The 21,694-nt window shown below is 40.2% G+C and overlaps 6 protein-coding genes across 11 annotated transcripts; 4 read left to right on the plus strand and 2 right to left on the minus strand.

Annotated features, from left to right (window-relative positions):
* Positions 1–25: 25 nt before the first annotated feature.
* On the minus strand, positions 26–1,967 carry LOC116915911 (solute carrier family 66 member 2). Of its 3 annotated transcripts, none has more exons than XM_045169417.1 (5): positions 1,546–1,967; positions 1,348–1,484; positions 1,085–1,120; positions 630–846; positions 26–563 (listed from the first exon to the last, which is right to left on the minus strand). In XM_045169417.1, the coding sequence occupies exons 1-5, from the start codon at positions 1,824–1,826 to the stop codon at positions 365–367; spliced, it is 870 nt and encodes a 289-aa protein (XP_045025352.1). In that variant the 5' UTR covers positions 1,827–1,967; the 3' UTR covers positions 26–364. The 3 variants fall into 3 exon arrangements, with proteins under 3 accessions (XP_045025352.1, XP_032776953.1, XP_045025353.1); XM_032921062.2 differs by having other exon boundaries at positions 1,085–1,123; XM_045169418.1 differs by lacking the exon at positions 1,085–1,120 and having other exon boundaries at positions 1,546–1,965.
* A 1,511-nt stretch (positions 1,968–3,478) lies between these two features.
* On the plus strand, positions 3,479–4,027 carry LOC116934991 (pre-miRNA 5'-monophosphate methyltransferase). The gene has a single exon (XM_032942382.2). The coding sequence runs from the start codon at positions 3,479–3,481 to the stop codon at positions 4,025–4,027; it is 549 nt and encodes a 182-aa protein (XP_032798273.2).
* A 158-nt stretch (positions 4,028–4,185) lies between these two features.
* LOC116915900 (sushi, von Willebrand factor type A, EGF and pentraxin domain-containing protein 1) lies at positions 4,186–14,118 on the plus strand. Of its 3 annotated transcripts, none has more exons than XM_045169415.1 (15): positions 4,186–4,435; positions 4,498–4,538; positions 4,641–4,894; positions 5,028–5,443; positions 6,669–6,848; positions 8,163–8,375; positions 8,501–8,721; positions 8,808–9,019; positions 9,091–9,302; positions 9,372–9,548; positions 9,622–9,801; positions 9,882–10,067; positions 10,602–11,291; positions 11,359–11,440; positions 11,973–12,307. In XM_045169415.1, the coding sequence occupies exons 4-15, from the start codon at positions 5,383–5,385 to the stop codon at positions 12,163–12,165; spliced, it is 2,607 nt and encodes an 868-aa protein (XP_045025350.1). In that variant the 5' UTR covers positions 4,186–4,435; positions 4,498–4,538; positions 4,641–4,894; positions 5,028–5,382; the 3' UTR covers positions 12,166–12,307. The 3 variants fall into 3 exon arrangements, with proteins under 3 accessions (XP_045025350.1, XP_032776932.2, XP_032776933.2); XM_032921041.2 differs by lacking the exon at positions 11,973–12,307 and adding an exon at positions 13,017–14,118 and having other exon boundaries at positions 4,188–4,435; XM_032921042.2 differs by lacking the exon at positions 11,973–12,307 and adding an exon at positions 13,017–14,118 and having other exon boundaries at positions 4,189–4,435; positions 11,178–11,291.
* A 1,130-nt stretch (positions 14,119–15,248) lies between these two features.
* Positions 15,249–16,963, plus strand: LOC116915912 (trypsin-1). 2 transcript variants are annotated; one of them, XM_032921064.2, is made up of 7 exons: positions 15,249–15,486; positions 15,569–15,693; positions 15,775–15,875; positions 15,939–16,200; positions 16,306–16,452; positions 16,528–16,618; positions 16,749–16,963. In XM_032921064.2, exons 1-7 carry the CDS (start codon positions 15,438–15,440, stop codon positions 16,832–16,834), a joined length of 861 nt encoding a protein of 286 aa, XP_032776955.2. In that variant the 5' UTR covers positions 15,249–15,437; the 3' UTR covers positions 16,835–16,963. The 2 variants fall into 2 exon arrangements, with proteins under 2 accessions (XP_032776955.2, XP_032776954.2); XM_032921063.2 differs by having other exon boundaries at positions 15,257–15,486; positions 15,563–15,693.
* A 495-nt stretch (positions 16,964–17,458) lies between these two features.
* On the plus strand, positions 17,459–19,589 carry LOC116915903 (acylglycerol kinase, mitochondrial). The gene is made up of 8 exons (XM_032921047.2): positions 17,459–17,830; positions 17,902–18,021; positions 18,080–18,140; positions 18,205–18,373; positions 18,451–18,510; positions 18,580–18,987; positions 19,046–19,201; positions 19,263–19,589. The coding sequence occupies exons 1-8, from the start codon at positions 17,721–17,723 to the stop codon at positions 19,544–19,546; spliced, it is 1,368 nt and encodes a 455-aa protein (XP_032776938.1). The 5' UTR covers positions 17,459–17,720; the 3' UTR covers positions 19,547–19,589.
* LOC116915914 (coiled-coil domain-containing protein 134) lies at positions 19,534–20,714 on the minus strand. Its single transcript, XM_032921065.2, has 5 exons — positions 20,428–20,714; positions 20,223–20,344; positions 20,064–20,148; positions 19,822–19,997; positions 19,534–19,757 (listed from the first exon to the last, which is right to left on the minus strand). Exons 1-5 carry the CDS (start codon positions 20,570–20,572, stop codon positions 19,584–19,586), a joined length of 702 nt encoding a protein of 233 aa, XP_032776956.2. The 5' UTR covers positions 20,573–20,714; the 3' UTR covers positions 19,534–19,583.
* Positions 20,715–21,694: the final 980 nt, after the last annotated feature.

Consider the following 21,694-nt stretch of genomic DNA (forward strand, 5'->3'; position numbering starts at 1 on the left):
TTAATGTACATGATCTATCCGTCCGTTTAGATGCAACGTCTATAAGTGTTTATTTATTTTTTAACCTGTTTGAAACATACAGTATAAAAAGACATACAGTTATGCTGAAACACTGAAAAGTATTTCATATCAAAATGAATTCGATGGCTGATTTCCAAAAGTGGAAGGCAAAAGGGCACAACGAGAAGCACAATACCGACTAGAGTAGTAGGCATCAGTCTATGTCAACTAATTATTGGCTAAACAAAACATTAAAGTTTGTACGAAGACACTCAATTTAAATGGAAGTTTTAAGATTTTAATAATGAAATTTTGACAATGAAAGAGAATTCAGGTAAAAATGCATTGTACCATTGATGGCCGTCTATTGTACGACATGCGATCCGGCCAAACCCTTACGGCGGCCCGGCGTAGAACCAAACCAAACAGTTTGGGAGAGAATGGCCAAATCCACGGCGATCTGCAGAGCTCCGCAAATACAAAATTGGATTGGAGACTGTTTGGTAAAGAAATACAGCGTTTTGAAGGAGTCGCCGGCGAGCCACAGAAAAACCATTACTCGACTGCAATGAAATCCCAAAATAAAAAGTGATATTACTGAGAATAGAATTGAAGTTGATTGAAATCACCTCATTCCAAGAGTCGATTTGGAGACGTAATTGTCGTAGAACTGTGGAATACCCAGCATAGCTTCAATGAACAACGATGTGAATCCAAGCGCCTCGACGAAAATAACGTTTCCGATCAAGAGATATGTTAACAGAGAAGTCGAAAGTGTAAATACAGCAACGAATTCTAAATAACTTCGAAAGTCTGTCCATTTCCAGAAGAATCGCCAGTCGAAATCTAATGTGTAAAATCAAAGAAAACATAGGTAAACGCATAGGTTTTCCAATGCCTAAATTATCATGCAATATACTAGGAAGACACCTCTTGAAGAAGAAAAGAGAATAGTCAAGAATAAGGATGAAATTATTTCATGCGGAAAAACGGATCAGAAATGTTAAATTAATCTTGTGATCCACTAACGGTAAATGACCGATATTTGAAGTTTTCAAAGAACCATGGACAGTGATAAACATACCCCTAAGAATTAAAGGGGAAGAAGATCCTGTGCCATCTGCTGAATAGGATTGCAAAGAAAATTGGTGCTTTTAAACTTATACAACTGTGGTGAACCAAGAGCATCAACCTGAGAGATAGATGTTGCTCACAGTACCATATCAGACTTTTTGAACAATAAAGTAAAAATCTCAAATAGTTCCATGGTTTTACCATTTCAACAGATACTCTGTGAAAGATGTTGTGGCAGTGACAGGAATAAAATAAGTAGAATTCAAATTGTACCTGTAAACAATTTTTCCTTTCCATGTATGACTTGCTTGCTTTGCTTAACTTTCACACAAAGCTGGATGATGGCTAGCATGGTAAAGTTCATGAAAATGCTTTGAATCAGCAACGGTATTTCATAATGATTGCCAAACCTAAGAATAAGTGGATTGTTAAAGTTAGAGAAACAAAACAAACAAGTACAAAAACTAGTACCAAAAGAGGATTCTCAAAATGTTTGCAATCAGGAGTGTTAAACAGACGTAAAGTGAAAAGCCATCAGCATTCTGTGTCTTTTTGATTTTTAAATATTGCGGTATGTATGGTAAAACACCACCGACTATCATGGCAAGCGAAGAAAACCAATCCAAGACGGCCCAAACAGTTATTTTTCCCAACAAACCCGTATCATCTTGCCCTTCCATTCCAAAAATGAGAAAACGGAGGATATCCAATGGATTCAGTAGCGGATTTTTTAACAATGGACCAAAAGTCATGGTCTAATCTTCATGTTGCGGACAAATACATAAATAGTTAACACAACTATTATAACAGTAAAACTATTTTAATTAACTTGTCCGGTGTTTGACGAAACGTCACCACACACCGAAATCAAGCAGACGAACCTAAGAAGTCCGCATTGCAGTACCGCAACTGTCAAAAGTCGGCAGTTGTCAGCAGATGGTGACAGAAGCAACAGACACATGGAAGCAGAAAAGAAAAACGACGATTTCGAACCAGGTGCTGCCCAATTTGGGAACTTTATCAATTATTATGACTTTAATCCACCCAAAATCGTTTGGCGTTATTCGAGGGAAAATTCTGTGAATATTTCTCATCTCATCAGCCTCTACTATGCCTAGACGTGGGCTGCAATACTGGGGTAAGATTCTCACGTTACCTTGTACAGTTTTCGTATGTCTGGCTATTACTGTAAACAGTTTTAAGTTACGGTTTTCCTTGTTGTTATTGTTTTGTCGTAATCGATTTGTCGAAGAGATTAGTTGCCATACTTTCACTGTATTTCCAACTAGTGCTTGTTTACAATGTTTAGTCGACCCGTTAATCAGAAGTGTGTTCACAAATACTTACATTGCAACCATATTTTTATCTCTTTATTTTATCAATAATAGTAATAGGGTCCTAATGGCAGGATGAAGCTTAATTTTTACAGTTATTTTCGTCAATTAGCTTGGCACTGCAGGATGTCGATAGAAAACTGATTTCTCGTATTGAAGTAAGAAGAAATTGCTTTTAGCTAGCCAAGTCTTGATTGGTTGAAATTTGTCTAACTCAAAGCTTTGGAAGTAAAAATAATTTTCCTTATTTTGAACCGTACTAAAAAAAACGCTTTATTTGCATTCAAATTGTCTTGATTGGAATTTGTCGTGAAATGCCGCGACATAGTATTCCCAGCAACTGTTGACACAGTTGGTTGCTTCTTACAGGAAAAAAAAATGGCTGCAACGTGTGGTCGACGTGATAGGCGAATGCCGATCAATTGGAACTGACCACCGAATAAATATATCCAAAGGTTTTATATTAGCTGTAGACAATAGCGACATCCTTCCTTTTTTTTCAAAATAACAATAGAAAATAAAAAACCAATCCGAAAGACATGACTCCTCCCCCATTCTGTGCCCATCCTCAAAGCGGGATCTGGACCTGGTTCCGGTTGGTCAAGTGCAAACGTATCGTTCGGATGGTTGCCTTACAAGTCAACAGCTGCAAGTGCTGCCTTTCCACACCATCTTCTATATTTAACGATTATTCTTTCGGTAACCCGTCATCAGTGGATTATCAACCCCAAGTGTACAGCGTTCGGTGCCCTGTTACTCAGAAGAAAAGACTAGGGGGAGGGTATTGTCGAATGCCGTACTATTTTCCCATCGCAGGTTGGGTTACGCATTTTGTATGAGATTGCGATCCAATCGAGCAAGCAATAAGACGCACTAGTAGTAAACTTAAGACGCCTGTTGCTTTACCGTTGCATTTTCCAATTCCGCATACTCGGCGGGGTCATTGCAACGGAAAACAGATGGAAAAAAGATTGTGGTGCTAACGACGTCAACATGTTACATGAAATGTTTGCATAATGACGATATGTTTCTTCTTTCTTTGATAGGAGCTGACAAAAGGCTTGTACAAGATGCTGTCATCTGGCCAGTCTGACGTCCGCATGATGGGTGTCGATTTGGACGCACAGCTGGTACAAAGAGCCAACGAAGCGATATCAAACGAACTGGAATCTAAGTTGCAATTCCAAACCGTGAATGTCGTGGCGGAAGCTGAAGAACGCGACCAACTGTTGACTCGCTATTTGGAAACTCATGACTCTGGACGGAAACGTTTTGATATCGCTTTCTGCTTTTCGACTACCATGTGGGTTCACCTGAATCACGGCGACGCTGGATTAGAATCTTTGCTGGCCTGTCTCGCTACGTGGGCAGACAACATTGTCGTTGAGCCACAGCCGTGGAAATGCTACCGTAATGCCACTCGACGGCTTCGACGAGCCAATCGCCCACCTTTTCCTTTATTCGATGCGCTAATTCACCGCAGCAAAGTGCTCGACCACATCGACGACGTCTTTCGCAATCGAATGGACATGGAACTACAAGAACATCTGGGTCACTCGGAATGGCAACGGCCGGTCTTGTGGTACCGCCATAAACCAACAGCCAATTTAGCGATTTAATAAAAAAAAAAAAAACTTGGAGGAAAGTGGGAAGAGGAAATACACTAACTGAGTCTTATTTACTGTTACTCGGTAAGATTTTTTTTTCCGATGCTGTTCTGTACAATCATTTTACGTATCCCGTTTTTTTGTGAAAAAAACCCTAGCATCTGGAGGTGGGCGCGGATTTCTCAATAACCATAACATATTATTCAGCATAGCACGCTAGTACGGGTTTCAAGCGCTCCGTTTTGCCCCAATGCGCAGTCTTCCTTCCAGCTAAATGGCCGGATGCCTGGCATGTCGTAAGAAGTTTCGCGTGATAAGAAGATGTAATTTCTCCTGTAAGCGCTAGCCATTCAGTTCAGTAGGATAGAAATCCGGTTCAGAAAAATCTGGAGGTGAAAAACGATAAAACAGTTTCAGTGGGTAAATGATATGCAAATTATTTACGAGCTACAGCCACTTATCCAATCTCTTTAATTGCTTAGGTGAAACGGACACCAAAGACCAGCCAAAAGGTCAATAACTGGTAAACTAAACATTTTGATTCCTCCTTTTCGAATGTTTTTTAATTCTCTACTTCTTTCATGAAAAGGGAATGTAATAAGCTTGTTTTGTTTTGTTTTTTTAGAAAAAGAAAAAAAAACTTTTCCCATCGCTTAGCACCTGTCCGAAAAACTTGGTGCCTGTGACGGCACGTGTACTTTCTCGCACCGAACCTCTCGATTCAAACGAGCAGTCATCTATTCTTTAGCTTCTTTCTCCCGAACGTGGTGACGGCGTGAGCAAAAAAACAGGGGAAGGAATGGGGAGTCCAGGTTTGTGTAACCATCTGCGAGCATCAAGTGCATTGCACCTTCTCTGCTTCTGGAAAGAATAGCACAGGTGAGTGAACAGATAGAAGAATGAGCAACGGTAGTTTCCCTTGTATACTATCCATCAAAGCAACATTGCAGTCTTACATCCGTAAGGGAAGGTATTTCTTGTAATCGCCGCCGGAATTTATGCTCTCCTTTAGGAACAATGTGCCCAGTCGACCGAATGGGTCCCGTGGCGGTCCTTGTAGCTCTGCCTCCAACGAACCACTGATGCCTTCGCTCCTCCTCCACCTTCTGCTCACCGGTCGCTCCGTCCAGGTTTCTTCCGGCTTTCTGGCTACCAAGTAGTGGTGTTCGAGCCGATTTAGCCCACAGTCTTTCGCCAGTCGTCCAATCGACTAGTAGTACTCCAAGTCTTCTATTTCGACGTTCAGTTATTCTTCGTTTCAGTGTTTTCTACTGGCCTTAGCTGCGGCCGATTCGTGATTTAAGTTCATTGGAAACAAAGCGACATAGTGTCAACAACATCCAACGTTTGGAGATTAAACGGACTCAATGATGGCGCGGAGCAGTTTCTTCTTCCTGTTCCTGTCCACTCTGATGTTGATTCGTTCCGGTAAGTCTATTTGGAAGTTTTTGTTTTTATCGTAATGGCGACATGCTAAAAGAGTTGACGTATAGAACCGAAATAAAGAAAAGATTGCGGATAGTTTAGCTTAGGTGTGGAAGCGTGATTCCGCCTTTGAAGAATTGTTTTAACGAGCTGATGGAAACTTTTGTTGGGTTGTCAAGAATAAAAGAACAGGAAGATATAAAAGACTTCTTTCATGGGTGCAATGGCGTTCAACGTCGTTTTTTTCAGCCGTTAGCCAAAAGGATTCCATCTCTCTGGAGGCAGTATAATCTAACGGTTCCGTCTAGCTGTTCACTCTTCCTCGATTCTCAGTTTCTTTTGCTCCGCTTAACACAATACTGTAAACAGCGATAAAAAAAAGAAGAAGCTTTAGGCAAAGATATAAAAAAAAGAACGTTTTGAGATCTTCATCCCTTTTTGTTATTGTGTAGTAGAAATCGTGGAGTTTGAAACCCATTTCATCCATCTTTGCCGATTAGATCGAGAGATTTGACGTCACAAAAAAACCAGTGCCTCGTTAAAATTTGGCCAATTTGTTTAAGGTCATGCTGTTTCCAACAATCAGCGCAGATTATCCTCTTCTCCACAGCTTCAGGGTGGTTTACACAAATTTGATACCTGTCGAGGGCAGCGACCTCGCATTATTCTCCTGCCAGGCGCCTTGTATCCAAAATTGTTGGCACTCGGGCTAATATATCTTTGGGCGTTTAACCTAGTAGAATAACTTGACGTAGCTTTTAAATTTCCTATCGAATCGTTTCACATCACGCGTCGTAGATGTGCTCCGCTACACCTGGTTGCCTCCCCTTCTGCCTATGCAGTGGCAGGCTGAAATAATGACAGTAGCTCGGAGCTCAATGTTCCGTTCTTTTGTAACCTGAAGCGTTAAATCTTTAGAAAAACACGAATAAGGAAAAAGATCACTTTCATGATCCTCAGATACACAATAAACTACGCTAATGTCAACGTGCTGACGATATTGCATGTTGAAATTCAACCATGCAACGACAAAGTACCGTGCGCTCACGTTCCTTTTCAGCTTCACTCCAGTCGTTAAATGCAACAATAACGAAACGTTAACGCGTTGTATTAAAATTAGTTTTCAGGAAACGTTGCAAATTTAAACATAAAACAAGTAGGCATCGGTGAATTTATAATATACATTTTTTGTTTTTCAAATGGTTTTGCTTTGTAATTGTGTTTATAGTAACCAGTTGCGGGTATCCGGGTTCCCCTTCACACGCCGTGGTGACTTTCACGCCGGACAACATAAGACCCGGAACCGTAGCGACGTACGAATGCGAGCCGGGCTTCGAGTTGCTTGGTCCATCTCGACGCCTCTGCTCTACCAACGGCACATGGACACCAGCTGGCATACCTTTCTGTGGTAAGTCATCTTATCATTCTTTCTCTTTTTACGCTCTCACAAAACAAATAGCAAAATTGCTCCGTTTTATTATTCACTTCACAATGGCTATTGTTGTTTTATTGTAAATCAAACACGGAAGCATGTCGCCTCTCACCCTTCTCGCTTCCCTAAACTAATATCTGTCCAGTAGACATGGATTGTAAATGGTCGGTACGTCAATGACCGGGGTGGCTATTGGCCGACGACCGCTCACGTAATCAGCGTGCAGCTGCGCCATCCTGATCAACAAATTCAGAACAATAAACGAGTTTTTTTCTGATAAAAGGGAAGGAGAATTGCACGTATTATGTGATATTATGGTACCATTTTATGGATCGCCAGGACTTTTGTGTATCGAATGCATTGCATCTCTTATTTTATCCATTTAAGCGCAAAAAGATGCACTTTATCACGGTATCGTTAGATTAATCTAATGTAAAAAATCACGTAGTCATTGATGGCCTGGTTTTCTTCATCTCATTTAAATGAGATACAGAAAAAATAATTTCTTTGGTAATTTGACCGTTGGTGTACACGTTGATTGCTTAAGATACCAAGTAGGTCGTTTTGATGTCCTGTTTCCCGGTCTACCGCCGCAAACCAGCGCGTACCGACATTAATCATGTCCGTCGCGATTTTGGTTCCCAGTCGAACGTGTAACCACTACCTCCGTGTTTTCTCGTTCATACGAAAAAAACAACAAACAACCGCAATCATAACCAAAATACAGTATAAATCCGTAACATAGTTTACCGCTCGTGGTATGCCCTCTTTTTTTCTTGCCTTAAGTTCAGGCTCCTCCCTAAATTGAAATAAAATATTGCCGACTAAAGAAGAAGGAACAAAATTCCACCTTCTTTTTTTATTACGGAAACATCGCTACATTATAAGGAAAGTAACGGTTAGAACCGCGTTTGATTTCCTCTTCATTGCGAGCTTGACCGCATGCAATGATTCTCTCAACACAACAACATCTGTCGTTTGACTACCACGTGAACCTCCTACATGCGTGTCATACCATCTGGCATTTCTTCCAACGGTCCGGAATTTCGTTTTTAGTAGCCCGGCTGCAATCACAATGAATTACTTCTTTCCACGGGGGCTTGTAACTCCTTCACCTTTCGTACCTACCATACATGTACCCATTAGTTAGTCGTATTATGCATACAGGTATACATTATCTAATTCCGTTAGGTTTCCTTGTTAAAACGGTTTTTCAAGCTGTTGGATGTTATTGAAGATTGGTCCAGAATCCCGTCAAAATTAACATAATCTTCCTTTTTTTTTTTATAGTTTTAAATGTAGCAGCAGGTAAAGCGCCTATGCAATCTAGTGTGGCTTTAGGCGGCGTTCCTGAGCGGGCTGTTGATGGTAGCACAAGCAATTTTTTCACATCGGAAACGTGTAGTTTGACCGAAGTAGAGCGTTCGCCTTGGTGGTACGTCAACCTTCTTGAGCCATACATGGTCCAGCTGGTGCGACTCGACTTTGGCAAACCTTGTTGCGGTAAGAATATCACAGAGTTTTTCTTTTCTTAAATCGTGAGACACATCTTTTGTACGTAATCAAGGCTTTTCAAATTTGATAGACTGTTTTCTAATCATGATTTTCCTTTTGACAACTAATCACAGAGGATGGCAAACCAGCCACGATTGTTGTGAGAGTAGGCAACAGCCGGCCTGATATGGGAGTCAATGCCATCTGTAACCGCTTCACTGGCTTCATTGAAGAAGGCCGCCCACTCTTCCTACCATGCAATCCTCCAATGGCCGGTGCTTTTGTCAGCGTTCATCTGGAGGGTCCTGCGGGCAATAGCCTCTCTATCTGCGAGGCATTCGTCTACACCGATCAGGTAATTTTCCGAATCATCACATACAAATTGCCGTCGTTTGGCGTACGGTTTCATTGACGTTGATTATTCTGTGGCATTTCCTGAAGGCTCTGCCTATCGAAAGATGTCCACAATTCCGTGATCAAGAGCCCGGCAGTAGTGCTACCTATAACGGTAAATGTTATCTGTTTCACGACAATCAACCACTCAACTTCAACGAGGCTCGGCAATTTTGTGAAGCCCGTGGCGGATCACTGATTGATGAAACCAATCCAGCCTTACAGGGATTCGTTAGTTGGGAATTATGGAGGCGGCACAGGTATGAAATTTGACCCCATTTTTTCGTTTAATTTCTAGTTTTCTGACTTGTTGTGTTTTTTTTGCGGTTAGTCGAAATGACCCAAGTGGTCAGTATTGGTTAGGGCTGATGCGAGATACAGTCGATCGTAGCAATTGGAAATGGCTTTCGGGTAAAGACGTCACTGTTTCATTTTGGAATTTGCCCGGTGGCGGAGAGAATTGCGCCCGCTACGATGGCACCAAAGGATGGCTTTGGTCGGACACCAATTGCAACCGCAAACTCTTCTTTATTTGCCAACATCGTAAGCCATAATCTTAGCGTAAATCTAATCGTGAGAGAAACGACGTACTTGATCGATACTAATTTAAAGGTCCAAAGTCGTGCGGCCGTCCTGAACAACCAGCCAACGGCACACTGATAGCTGATAATTTCAATGTCGGAAATCGAGTTGAATACCGATGCGATGCGGGTCACATGGCCGTTGGCCCAACTACCAGGACATGCCTCTCATCTGGATTCTTCGGGGAATATCCGCCCGTATGCAAATGTAAGTTTGATATTCGAATTTCGATACTTTGGAATGTGCATTGAATTTCAATCATCATCAATATGCTTTCCAGATGTTCAATGTGGAATGCCGGCCCGGATTCCGAACGGTGGTTACAAGATGGTCAACGACACACGCCACTATCTCAGCATGACTTCGTACACTTGTAATGATGGCTACCAACTCATCGGTCGTGGAGATCTTATCTGTGATATCGATGGTCGTTGGAACGGACCTCCACCTCGTTGTGAACGTAAGTAGTTCATGAGAAAATGGATTCAAAAAATCTGATTGATCACGTATGCGTTCCCCATTTCATTTTCTTTTAAACAGCCGTGTATTGTCTCGAACCGCCCGTCATCAACAATGGTGGTTTCCGGCTCTCTACCAACTCGACCATAGCCGGAACAGTGGTCGAATACTACTGCTTGAGCAACTCACGTTATCGAATGTCAGGCCCAAGCCGAATCGTGTGCCAGTCCGACGGCCATTACGACCAAGATGCACCAGCATGCATAGGTAAGTCATTTTTCATTTTTTTCTAATATAATTGTCGTGTTACGCCTGAAAATTCATGACTTCAGCCTGCCTGTGCCCCCCTCGAAAAAATGAGCCTTCTCTATTCGCTGTTGTTGAACGAAAAGACGTATGTAACTTTACTTGCGTGACTGTGACTCACGACGAAACAAATGACTTCATTTTAAGCAACGGAAAAACGCACTCGGTCTAACATTTCCAACATTTAACAAATCACCGTGCAATTAGTCTGCATTTTTACAAGTGGCATTTATGTAGTCTTCAACCATCTGTCCTGTAGATCACAGTGATTTCTTGTTAAATAAGAAAGGGAGGGAGTAACAGTAAAATTTCTTTGTGTCTCTATTCGTGACTTGAATTTAGGATGACTCGGTTGGATTGATTTGGAAATGTTTCTTTCTTCTCATTCCTTTTTATAATGGGGCGGGATCGTAAAAATTTTTTTTTGTTTAAAAAATTTTCAATTTCTTTCAACAAAACTAAAACTACGACAAAAACAAACTATTGAATTTCAAGACGCGGAAGACGAGGACTCTCGCCAGCCGGAAAAGAATGCGGTGCCGGTCGATCGCAAGATTGACCTCCCCCTACAATCACATGAAGCCGAATATGATTACGAGTATTACGACGAAATCCATGATGAGGGTTTCATCCCGGCTAATTTTGCCTCCAAATTCAACCCACCTGTGCCTACCGCTAAAATCAGCCCTAGCAGCACAGTTGCGCCCACCACCATGAAACCTGCTGTATCGACGAGAAGCACGATACCTAGCACAATTAGCACAACAACACCGGCACCAACGACCAAGAGCACAACCACCACTCGCGCAAAGGTCACAAAAGTGGAGAATACAGTTCGTTCGACGACAACAACGACTACTACTACTACTACTGTTCGGCCGAAAAGCACTTCTATGCCGACTGTACCTACTCGGAGACCATTCGACCCGACACGATTGACGAAGCTTAACAACAGACCCACTGGCACAAGCCAAAGCCGGGCAGGCGTCTTTTCTAATGACAACAACAACAGAGTTAAACCTGACGTTGCACTTAATGTACCCAATGGTCCTGTCTATCTGTCTCCTCAAGATAACGAGATTGCCGATAGTTCTAATGTCAAGAATAATGTCCCCCCTGATGTCAACGAGCCCCAAAATACCATCGAGTCCGACAGCCAAGGATTTACGCCAAAACTGAATTTAGGTACGTTTTTTATGGGGCAATATGTTTTCATTCTAATAAACTGACTGATTCTTTTTTCGTTTATTAGGAGGTATCATAGCTTTGGGAGTCTTCGGAGGTTTCGTCTTCCTATCGGCCATTATTACTACGTTTGTCATTGTTCTCCGCCGGTAAGTCCGTTATCAATATTTCTTTTATTCATAATGCTAACATCACCCAATTCCCGCTCCCTTCACGCATGCTTTAAATATTCGTATTTATAGTAAATAGTGGCCTGAGTTTTGAATTGATCGTTGTAGTAGAGTAGAGCACTGAGACTTGGGAACACCCAGGAAAAAAAAACTGGTTTAGTTTGCATTTGTTTCACCTGTGTGCCTCTTGATATCTACTCGGTAGAAAGTGGTATTAAAGCGAATGCGTTTTTTTTTTTTAGATAATGGCTTTAATAGAAATGATAACAGTTATGGTACAGAATGCTTTTAGATTAACTGGTCGATTTCTGTTGATGAAGTTAACTATCAATCGACGAAAAATGTGCATTTAGAAGTAAATTTTCTAATGATGGTTTATTCTGAAGCATTTTTTCCCCCGTTCTATCGACGTATGTAACTAATTTCAGTTGACTTTTTTTCTTGTCTCCATCTTGCCTATGTCTGTGTATTTCCCTACGCCCTACCTTTATACACACATAAAACATGTTAGTCTGCGACTACGAGGTGAGCCGATATCGCGAACGATCGAGAGCCAATCTTCTTCACGCTGGCTAGCCTTGCCTTTCCCGGACCAGACAGTTGGACGCGTTGACAAGTCTCTATCGTCCAAAAATGGACCAAAAGCTGGACAATTTTCTGACGAAAAAGCACCTATCACCACCATTGCTGCATCACAGCCTTAAATACCACCACCTTTTTTAAAATTTAAATCCCATTGCATTCCCTTACTCACCCAGAAGCCATAAACATTTAATATCTTCCTATTCGTCGTTAACTCCCGCATCACTCAACCGTAATTTGCCTCCACCTTCTTGACTTCACCCCCAAAATTCCCGACTCCTTTTATCCCGAAAACGTAAATAACAGAAGACGACTGACGCTCTCTACTCAAATATATCCTCTTCGTCAACTAGTCGATTTCCAGGGTAAATAGACAAGTTCGTTTTCCCACGCGATGACTGACATATCCGGATGGAAAGTATCACGGGGATTCAGGCGTCAAATGTCCATTTGTGCACATGCATGCCTGGAGATGTTTGAACTGAATCTGACAGTTGATGTTATCGATCCGGACAGTCTAGTTTGCAAAAAAAGAAAAACGTTTACGATCCGAGAGTTTTTCTATTTTAAAGATAATTACCGGCTTCATATTCTCCATTGTGCACCGCTAAAAAAAAAAACCCAAAACAGAAAGCAGAAATTGACTTAGTTTTGAAAACGCGCATGAGCTTCTCCCCTGCCACATTCCCTTTCCATTTACTTTCTTATTTAACACTCTTTTTTGGCGTGGGTCTGGTGAAGGCTAAAATTTAATTACATTTTCAACCGCACTGACATGATTTACTGGAATACCTTTAACAAAGAAACTAATCTTCAGAACGACATCTGTGGATGTCGTTAACGCTTTTTTTGAGCCACCGATATCGTTGCTTGGTTTTAACAATTTTGTAGCACATCTTTAAAATTTATCTCGCAAAGACTGCAGAAAAATGCTAACGGGTTCTCGAATGTTTTTTTGTTTTTTTATCTAAAGCATTCGTAATGATAAACGCTATCGGCGACGGGGAGCATCTAGCGAGACCCAAACAGCCGCTACGTTTGATTCGTCCAGCATTGATGCAGGAGCAGGGGAAACGGGCGCGGCTGGGTTAAGCAAATCGTATCGTCAGGCTTGGGATAATTTACGCGATCCTGAACAACCGAAGCGCAGCAAGAGTCATCATCACCATCACGCTCAAGCTTCTCGCAAGGAGACCCTCGATGACCCGAATTATCGAACTCGTCACAGCGAAGTCGTTCGTGAAGAAGGCGAAATGGTCGTCTCTGATGTCTACCCCAAGTCGGGAAGTAAACATCATCACGGCGAAAAGAAGCGCCATCATCACCATCATCACCATAAACATAGCAAACGTAACGCTGGGGGTGATTGGTAGATGTGAAAGGTGGGGAAACTTAAGAAAGAGGATTTTCTTCTGACCAACTTTTGTTGTTGTTGCTGGTGGGCGCATAATGAAATTGAATGGAACTGGATACAAAAACTTGTTTCCATTCAGCTTTGGGATATATTACAGCTGAAATCCAAAATGTGTACGTATATTCTATTCTGTTGTTGGTTAAGTCTTTTACCGTTACGATTACTGAATCGTTTTCTCCCATTTTGTTATGGTTTCTATTTTCATCCACGTCATCTACTTTCACCCATATACTTACTTGTGAAATGTTGAAAATACCTGCGTCAGGAAGATTTGAATCGTTACAAATTATCGTCGTTATAATCCGATTTGGTGGATACACCGCGCTTTTGTTAAGCTGTGTTTGTAAACATAAACCCCTTTTTTCAACACGCCTTTTTACGAGGGCATTGGCCGATTTGTCTGCGTTTGCAGTGGTCACCTTCAGTTTTTTTTGTGTACATAATGCCATTTTCCTTATCACCTATTAACTGTTTGATTTAACATTTATTTAAGGGTGCTTCCCAAGACACAACTTCCTTTCCGTTTGATTTTTTAATAGTAATTTGCACTACATTTATTGCCTCACTTTTCTTTGATTACCATCAATAGTTTCTACATGTCACATGTGTATTTAAATGACTGATGCTTGACGTAAGTAATAAAATCATTTGGAAAAGCAAATGCGGCAGGTTCCGCTTTTCACTAAAGTGAAAATTCAATTCTTGTACAATTTCAGTCAGTTTGATGGTCTTTTGATAGCTTTCACGGAATTCATTGTATGCAACCTGTTGTCGAGATATCATGCGTTGCAGAACAACGAAAAGAAGATTCCCACGTTCACTGAAGGTAATTGAAATGCCATGGCAGTTTATCGTGAACTGTTTTTATCGAGAATTCAAAGTGTTGTCAAGAATTTTCATCCCAACTGAGATATTTGTTTTCTCTTCAGGAAATTCATACAACTACCATCTGCTGCTTTAAAACCCGAGGACAAGTACCTGACGACCTGCTTCTTGTGGTGCCGTATACACAACTGGGTAGAGTCTATAAATCAATAGAGTGAATTGGAACAATTGGTCCGTCATTGGTGTTACAGAGAACGTTACCATATATAGCAAGAGGTACATTTTTTCCGTATCCATTGCAATAAAAACAACAGGTACAGACCAACGTATCAACATCCATTTAGGTGGAGCACCTTTCGACGTGTAAACGATCCACAAAACAACCAAGTGATGAAAGGTAATTAATTATGATTACCACTGGTTTTGATACATTTTCCCATCTTTAAGAAATGCATTCTTGCGTTCAGTTGTGCAACTCTTTCACGAGCGTGACGATAAACTTTGAAAGAAGTATACCGCCAAGGAATGTTAGCCGTGTGTTTTATTGGTGGATGAACAACTAGGATTAGACTGGGATAGAGTCGGTTCCTGTAATGTGGTTACCGCAAGTTCAAATTATCGCCCTACTTATGCCAAAACGTAGAGATAAATAGTTACACAGTCATTATCCAGCGGTAAGTAAAGAAGAGTTTTCTATTTTTTAATTATCTTTTATTTGCTAGTTTATCGAGAACTAAGAGCTCATGCGATGTCTAACTCCGCTCGGTATTCTTTTCGCATAGGACGGTTGATCCAAACTCATTTTGGAATCATTAATTAGGAAAGTACGTAGGTTCATATCCGCTTTCCACGTTAGCAAATAAAGTATTCAGTACTGTTTTGTAACAAAGACCTTTCCGGTCTCTGGAGGTGTAACTTTGATAGGATATCGCTAAATATCTCATGTATTTTTGTTTGAATATCCAGATAAGGAGCATAGCAACTCACGTACGGTGGGCTGGAAAGTGTGACTTATGGAGTCCGGCAAAGTGTTTTAAAAACCCTGTAATAGGAAGACATGCTGCACTTCAATGCAGGTCATCTTGTATTCAGTTATAGCCGCATTATTACCTACTGCCCTAGAGGTACAGTAGGACTACCACATTCCAACACGCGATGAAGGTATTTTTGCTGTTTCTAACGGTATTGGTGACAACTAGTGCAGGTAAATTTTGTGTAGATTGTCAAGAGAATTATGACCTAGTATTTATTTTTAATGGGGCATACGTTGTATTTTGAAGCAACAACTAGTCTCGCACGACTTCCCTTGAGTGTTTTCCTTGACAGTAAACTAACAAGACTACCGCAAACTAAACGACAGGGGCGCATTGTTGGTGGCACGAATGCTAAAGAGGGAGAATTTCCCTGGATGGTTCGTTAATTTCAACCGAAAATTCATTTTCTTTTTATTCATTACCGTTATGTTTCTGTATTTCTTGTTTTTAACAATTAGGTTTCCTTGCAAAGAAATGGTTTCTTCGGGCGCTCTCATTTTTGTGCAGGTTCAATTGCAAATGAAAGAAATATTATTACTGCTGCACATTGCATAGAAGAGTAAGGGAAATATCCTCAAACGTTAAGGCGTAAAAGAAAGTTTTAATTACTTATTACCTTCAGGCTTCATCCTATTGGAGTTTGGGCTGTTGCTGGAGAATACAGGTTAGATCTCGATAGTGGTTTCGAACAAGAATTGAGAGCGGCTAATTTCGTATTGCACGAACAATATGACCCAGTTCAGCTGAAAAATGATATTGGAATCATTCGATTAAATGGAAGTTTTACTTTCAATCCCTATTTGAAACAAGTTAAGCTGCCCGGAAAAGGCTACTTTACCCATCCAGGGACGGCGGTCACAGTTGCAGGTTGGGGAAGCACAAAGGTCCGCGTTTCAATTTTGAATAATCAATTTAGTCAGCTTTACATTGTAGCTTTACCGAGAGATTAAAATAACAGCAGACTTTGTTCTCATTTTTTTTTCCCACAGGAAGGAGGGAGTTTATCTAATGTTCTTTTAAAAGCTACCATCCCTGTTGTGTCGGACGAAGACTGTCGCGTAATATATGGTGCAGAAGTCATCGATGATTCGATGCTTTGTGCTGGTTATACATCTGGGGGTTACGATTCATGTCAAGTATGTCAGCTTATATAATTTGATTCTGATTCAAATCAAACTTAAGAAAACGTTGGTTCATTCTCACACGCGTAGGGAGATTCTGGTGGTCAACTTATGTTACAAGACGAAAATCTAGTCGGCATTGTATCTTGGGGTCAAGGCTGTGGTCAACCAGATTATCCCGGTAAGTAGGCTGATAATACAACAATGTTATTCATTGTTCAGTTTGTTCAGCTGTAATTGGCAGAAATTGGTTTTAATGGTTTTAAATGAAACCGATTAATTTTTCCCCTGTTTTATCTGTCTCAAATAAGGCGTCTATACGGAGGTTTCAGCGTTTGTCGATTGGATTTCAGTCAAACTATCACCAGCTAACGTCACAAACTCCTTATCTGCATAGCTGTTGATGCACTGCAGTAAAAAAAATGGCAAAGATACTAATATATTTTTATCAGTTCGTTTGGCGTCTGTCGTCACAAGTCACTTTGAGTATGATGGACAGAATTACATTGTGATATTCGTTTTTAAAGTAAGGAAACTATTTTTCTTCTAACCCCTTTTCTGTCAAATTAAAAAATGTTTGCCTTGTGTGCTAATTGAATAACTGGAACATCGAACGCATTTTGGGCCATCTGCATACATTGCTTTTTAGATATACGGATAATTAACGACATAAAAAATATACAACTAGATACATTTTATGTATCTATACATACAGTATACCATATGAAATATACATAGTCCATTGCTATAATACGTTGTATGTGCAAAAAGGTTTTCGGGTATCGAAGAGGATATCATTGCTCGATAATTATACCCCACCTTGTTGGAGGCGGAAGATTAACCAACAACCTTCAAACTACCAGTTCTCTACCAAGTTAGTGGGTTCGATCTTTATGGTGTAGTGGACGGTACTAACACCTACTAGATCGAGGATCGTTTTGGTTTTTTTAGTGTCCTAGTGCCTGCGTGTCATTTTAAACTATTTTTCTTTCATATTAGGCGAAGTATTGATGAATTGATGCATATTCAATGGCGAAGAATTGAAGCATATCCATTTGAGAAGCATTTGGTACTTGATGAGCATTAAGGTGTTGAGAGTAGTCAGTGTTGAAGTGAGTGCGTAGTAGTGCGTAGTCGATGTTGAAGACGTTGAACGATGTTGTTGTTGAAGACGGAAATTTTTTATTAATGCCATCACCGCTAGATGTCGAATTTTTGGAAGATCGTCTGCATTTCGTCTATTTTCAAAACACAGGATCTCGAAAAGTCGGTGAATTTTCACTATGGCAAGAATTGTTCGTATCTTTAAAACTCTACGGAATAATTGGAAAAAAACCACTTTTGGTGTTATCCTTGTTTCTTATGGAGTAAACTATGGCGTAAAAAAATACAGGTATGTATCACAAATGAGAAATATATTTCTAGAAAACGGATCGTACAAACGAGCTAACCATTCCATTGCAGAACTAATGAGATGTTAAAACTATATTGTGAGGAAGCAAAAACTTTTGGAGATGCTCCACTTCCGATCGGAGTACCTGTTCGCCAGATCACTGTAGTTTTGAATCCTGCATCAAATGATGGGTATGCTGTAAATGTAAATTTTGAACTTTCATGATAGAAGTACCATTTGAAAATACAGTAAAGGAAAGGCAGAGTTTGAGGAGTACTGTGCCCCTTTGCTCTACCTATCAGGAATGAAGGTTTGTGTCTTTTAATATTGTTGTTCCCTTTACCAGTAATAAGCTCTACCTTTTGTCTTTTTAGGTCAGTGTGGTAAAAACAGAATCTGTTGGAGAAGCTAGGGGCTTAATGGATGTGATGGACAATTGTGATGCAGTTGTAGTTGCTGGCGGGGATGGGGCACTGACTGAGGCAGTGACTGGATTGTTAAGGAGGAATGACAGTGGATTTGCTGTTCAACGGTTTCCAATAGGTATAATTCTACTAAATGGATGTTGTCCTCAAATATCTTTTTGGGAAAACTTCAAAATTTTCTTTGCTACTTTCTAGGTATAATTCCTGTGGGAAAGCTAAATAACATTGCAAAATCCATCTTTAAAGAATATAAAGGTATTATTGCCAATGAAATTGTAATCCTATTAGGAACTGCTGTCTCAAATGAACTGTATTTTCTTCCAGATGATAGAATCAAACTAATGGCTGAAGCGACGATGGCAATCGTAAGAGATTATAAGAAACATGTAGATGTCATGAAAGTAGAGGTATTGGAAGATGGGGAAAAGACCCCAGGGAAACCAGTTTACGCTCTTGGTGAACTCAAATGGGGGGCATTTCGAGACGTAGATGAAAGAATCGGAAAATATTGGCTATGGGGACCACTTAAACCATATGCCGCATATTTGTTTGGAGCATTCAAAAATCTTACCTGGGAATGTGACTCACGGTTTCAGTACACTGTGCCCTGTGATGGATGCAGAAACTGTATGACAAATGCATTGCAAGACCCCACTGAGCCGAGGTACGGCTCATCAGCACAGAATGCTCGCTGGTGGCATGCTTTCATACCGCGAACTACATCCGTTAAAGGTAATATTCTCACTCCCAAACCTGATGACGAAGTCTTCCAATTATTGATTATTTTTAGAAACCAAACAGACCAAAGATTATTCCAATATTATTAACCCGGACTGTGGGGTATGGCACCAGAAGGATTTCTCGGCCGTCGAATTCCAAACTTTAACAGAAAATAATTTGGCTTTCACCCTCCCAAATAAGCCAAAACATTTAGAACTTAACCTTGGTAACACAAAACTTGTTGCTTAAGGACTGTTTAGTGTCATTGAAAACGTGTTTTTCGATAGGTCCTAAAAATGTCGGCAAATTCGAGTTCATGAAAGAAGGTTGGCTTAGGGCGAAGACAGGAATCAGTCACATAAATCGTGAAAAGATCCCTGTTCGCCAATTTGAAATGATCCCTAAAACAGAAGAAAGTTCTGCTCCAGAAAGTGATAAAGTGGAAGAGGAAAAAGCTACAAATGTTGAAAGATGGTATTCGATAGACAATGACAACTATGAGGTGAAACCTATCAGAGTTACCCTTTTACCAGATGCTATAAAAGTCTTTAGCGCATCCACCAGCAGATAATTCTGTATTTTGTGAAAAAATACAACATTTTTAGGTTTCACAATTCAGTTTTTAATCTTGTCCCGGACAGCGAAGGACCTTTCGATATTTTTTTTTTTACCTTTTTCTTCTGTGGAATCTCGGGTAAATCAACTGGCTTCCTTCGGTTGGCTTCAGCATATGGATTAAAGTAACCTGGTTCTCTTTCAATGAGATTTAATTCTTGAGCAACCTGGAATATTTAATGAGTTAGGCAGGGAATATGGCTTGTCATCTTAAATTTTGAGATTAGTTACCAAATGCAGCATTTTCTTTGTGTTATTGCTGAGAAAGGCAGTCTCTTGACATAGACTTAAACTCCATTTGAAAATAGTATTCCACTCATTATCTTTAAGGAATGCTTTTGTGGCATCAGGTAAATAAAGTACAAGATCCCCCATAAATGCAGTGTTTTCAATCATGCTTGATAGAGCTGTAAACAGTTAAAAGCACATATTTGTCACAATTTGACGGTTAAACACCAGAACTAACAGCATACCATCCCGAAGAGATTCAGTGAGAGGCAATCCAGATCCTGGAAGGTAACCAGAGCTTTCAAGGTTGATCCTACTTTGCATAAGAACCTAAGAAAATTATGAAAATGTAAAACCCAATTTTTGTTGAATAAAAATTGTTTAATAAAAATTTTGTTGCTAACCTCCATAATCTTAGTAATGACAAGCTTTAAAAGCTTGTTCTGCTTTTCAACTGATTTGATGGCCAGAATTCGCTGTACAGCATCTTTTTGTTCGTTTCTTTTGACCTGAAACAATCTTTCAACTAGTAGTTTTGGAAATGAACATTAATAAACAAAAAAGTTTGTAATAGGTAAGCTTTGACAAGAGAGCACATTCGGGACTTACATAGAGCAACTGCGTTAGTATTGATGTCATCCTGCTTTCCCGGTGCACTTTCTGTTGATTGTTTCGAAGCTACTGTTTCATCAGTTCTTACGATTGATGCACAAAATAATAAAATGAGCCATAGTTTTTTCGAATGGCCCGCCATGTCATAATATTTTTTTCCAATACTATTTGTTGTTGTTTTTTTCCGTCGTCTGCGCTGATTTTATCGTTCCCCTTCAGATGGCGTTTTTGAGTAAATGAAGCAGCGAAACACGTGTTGAGTAGTTTCACTAGTGTGAAACGAGTTGGTCGTGCAAAGTAAAACTCTTGAATCTGTTTGCAGCTTAATCAACCTCTCTGAACACGTTTCCCGGTAAGCCCTCATTAACATTTGATTACCCAACTGCTTCTTTTGAGTTAATTGAAGGGCTCGTAATTTATTGCATCCATCATACCAAATTATACCGTGAGTGTTTGTGTTGTAAATGTTAAACTTTCTTCATGTAACCCAACTCGTGACCATTGCTAATTCAGACACACGAAGTACAAAAAAAAAATCTGGTTCAATTCTTGCTTTGACGTCGAAAGATAATTTGTTTACCTGTTGCTACAAGTAGCTTACGTGTCATGGGGGCAACGACACTGCACAAGAAAATTAACAAAGTGAAAGCGCCATGTTGGATGTCGTTCAACAGCGATCGACAGTCCAAGATTTTTTTGGCAAATTCATATTAGAAATTTTTTGTGTTTTCACATTTGCTGTTTTCTTTCTATTGATAACTTTTAAAAAGAAACATGAAATGAAATCACAGAATCTAGAGGCAAAAAAAAAATTGCAGTAATTAACAAAAGGACAGTTATTTGACTGTGCCACCATTGTTGGATTGTAAACAACGTAGAATCAGAATGCTGATTTACAAAATTACGTATATGTAAAGCACGATTAACATTAAGTATATGTTTGTGTGTATAGTGTTTTGGGTTTGTGTACGTTAGTCACGACTGTATGTTTGTACGGCACGCAAAGGTCGGTCTTGTCAAAACGTTCGGAGAAAGTCTTTTACGGCCCCCACGTCCCACGGCGAAGGACGCTCTGCTTCGTGGCCAAGTTCTTGGCAGCTTGCATGGTCTGGTAGTCCACCTTTCTTTATTAAGCTGCGATCAAGAATATTAGGTTAGGACTGTGAGTCAGGTAAAGCATTTATAAAAGCGTTTTTGTGTTGCTCAACGAGATGTGACATTGCACAGACTGAAGATCCGTAATGATAAACGTCGACCTCTTTGA

Source organism: Daphnia magna, linkage group LG2 (genome assembly GCF_020631705.1).
Source record: "Daphnia magna isolate NIES linkage group LG2, ASM2063170v1.1, whole genome shotgun sequence".
NCBI classification, from domain to species: Eukaryota; Metazoa; Arthropoda; class Branchiopoda; order Diplostraca; family Daphniidae; genus Daphnia; species Daphnia magna.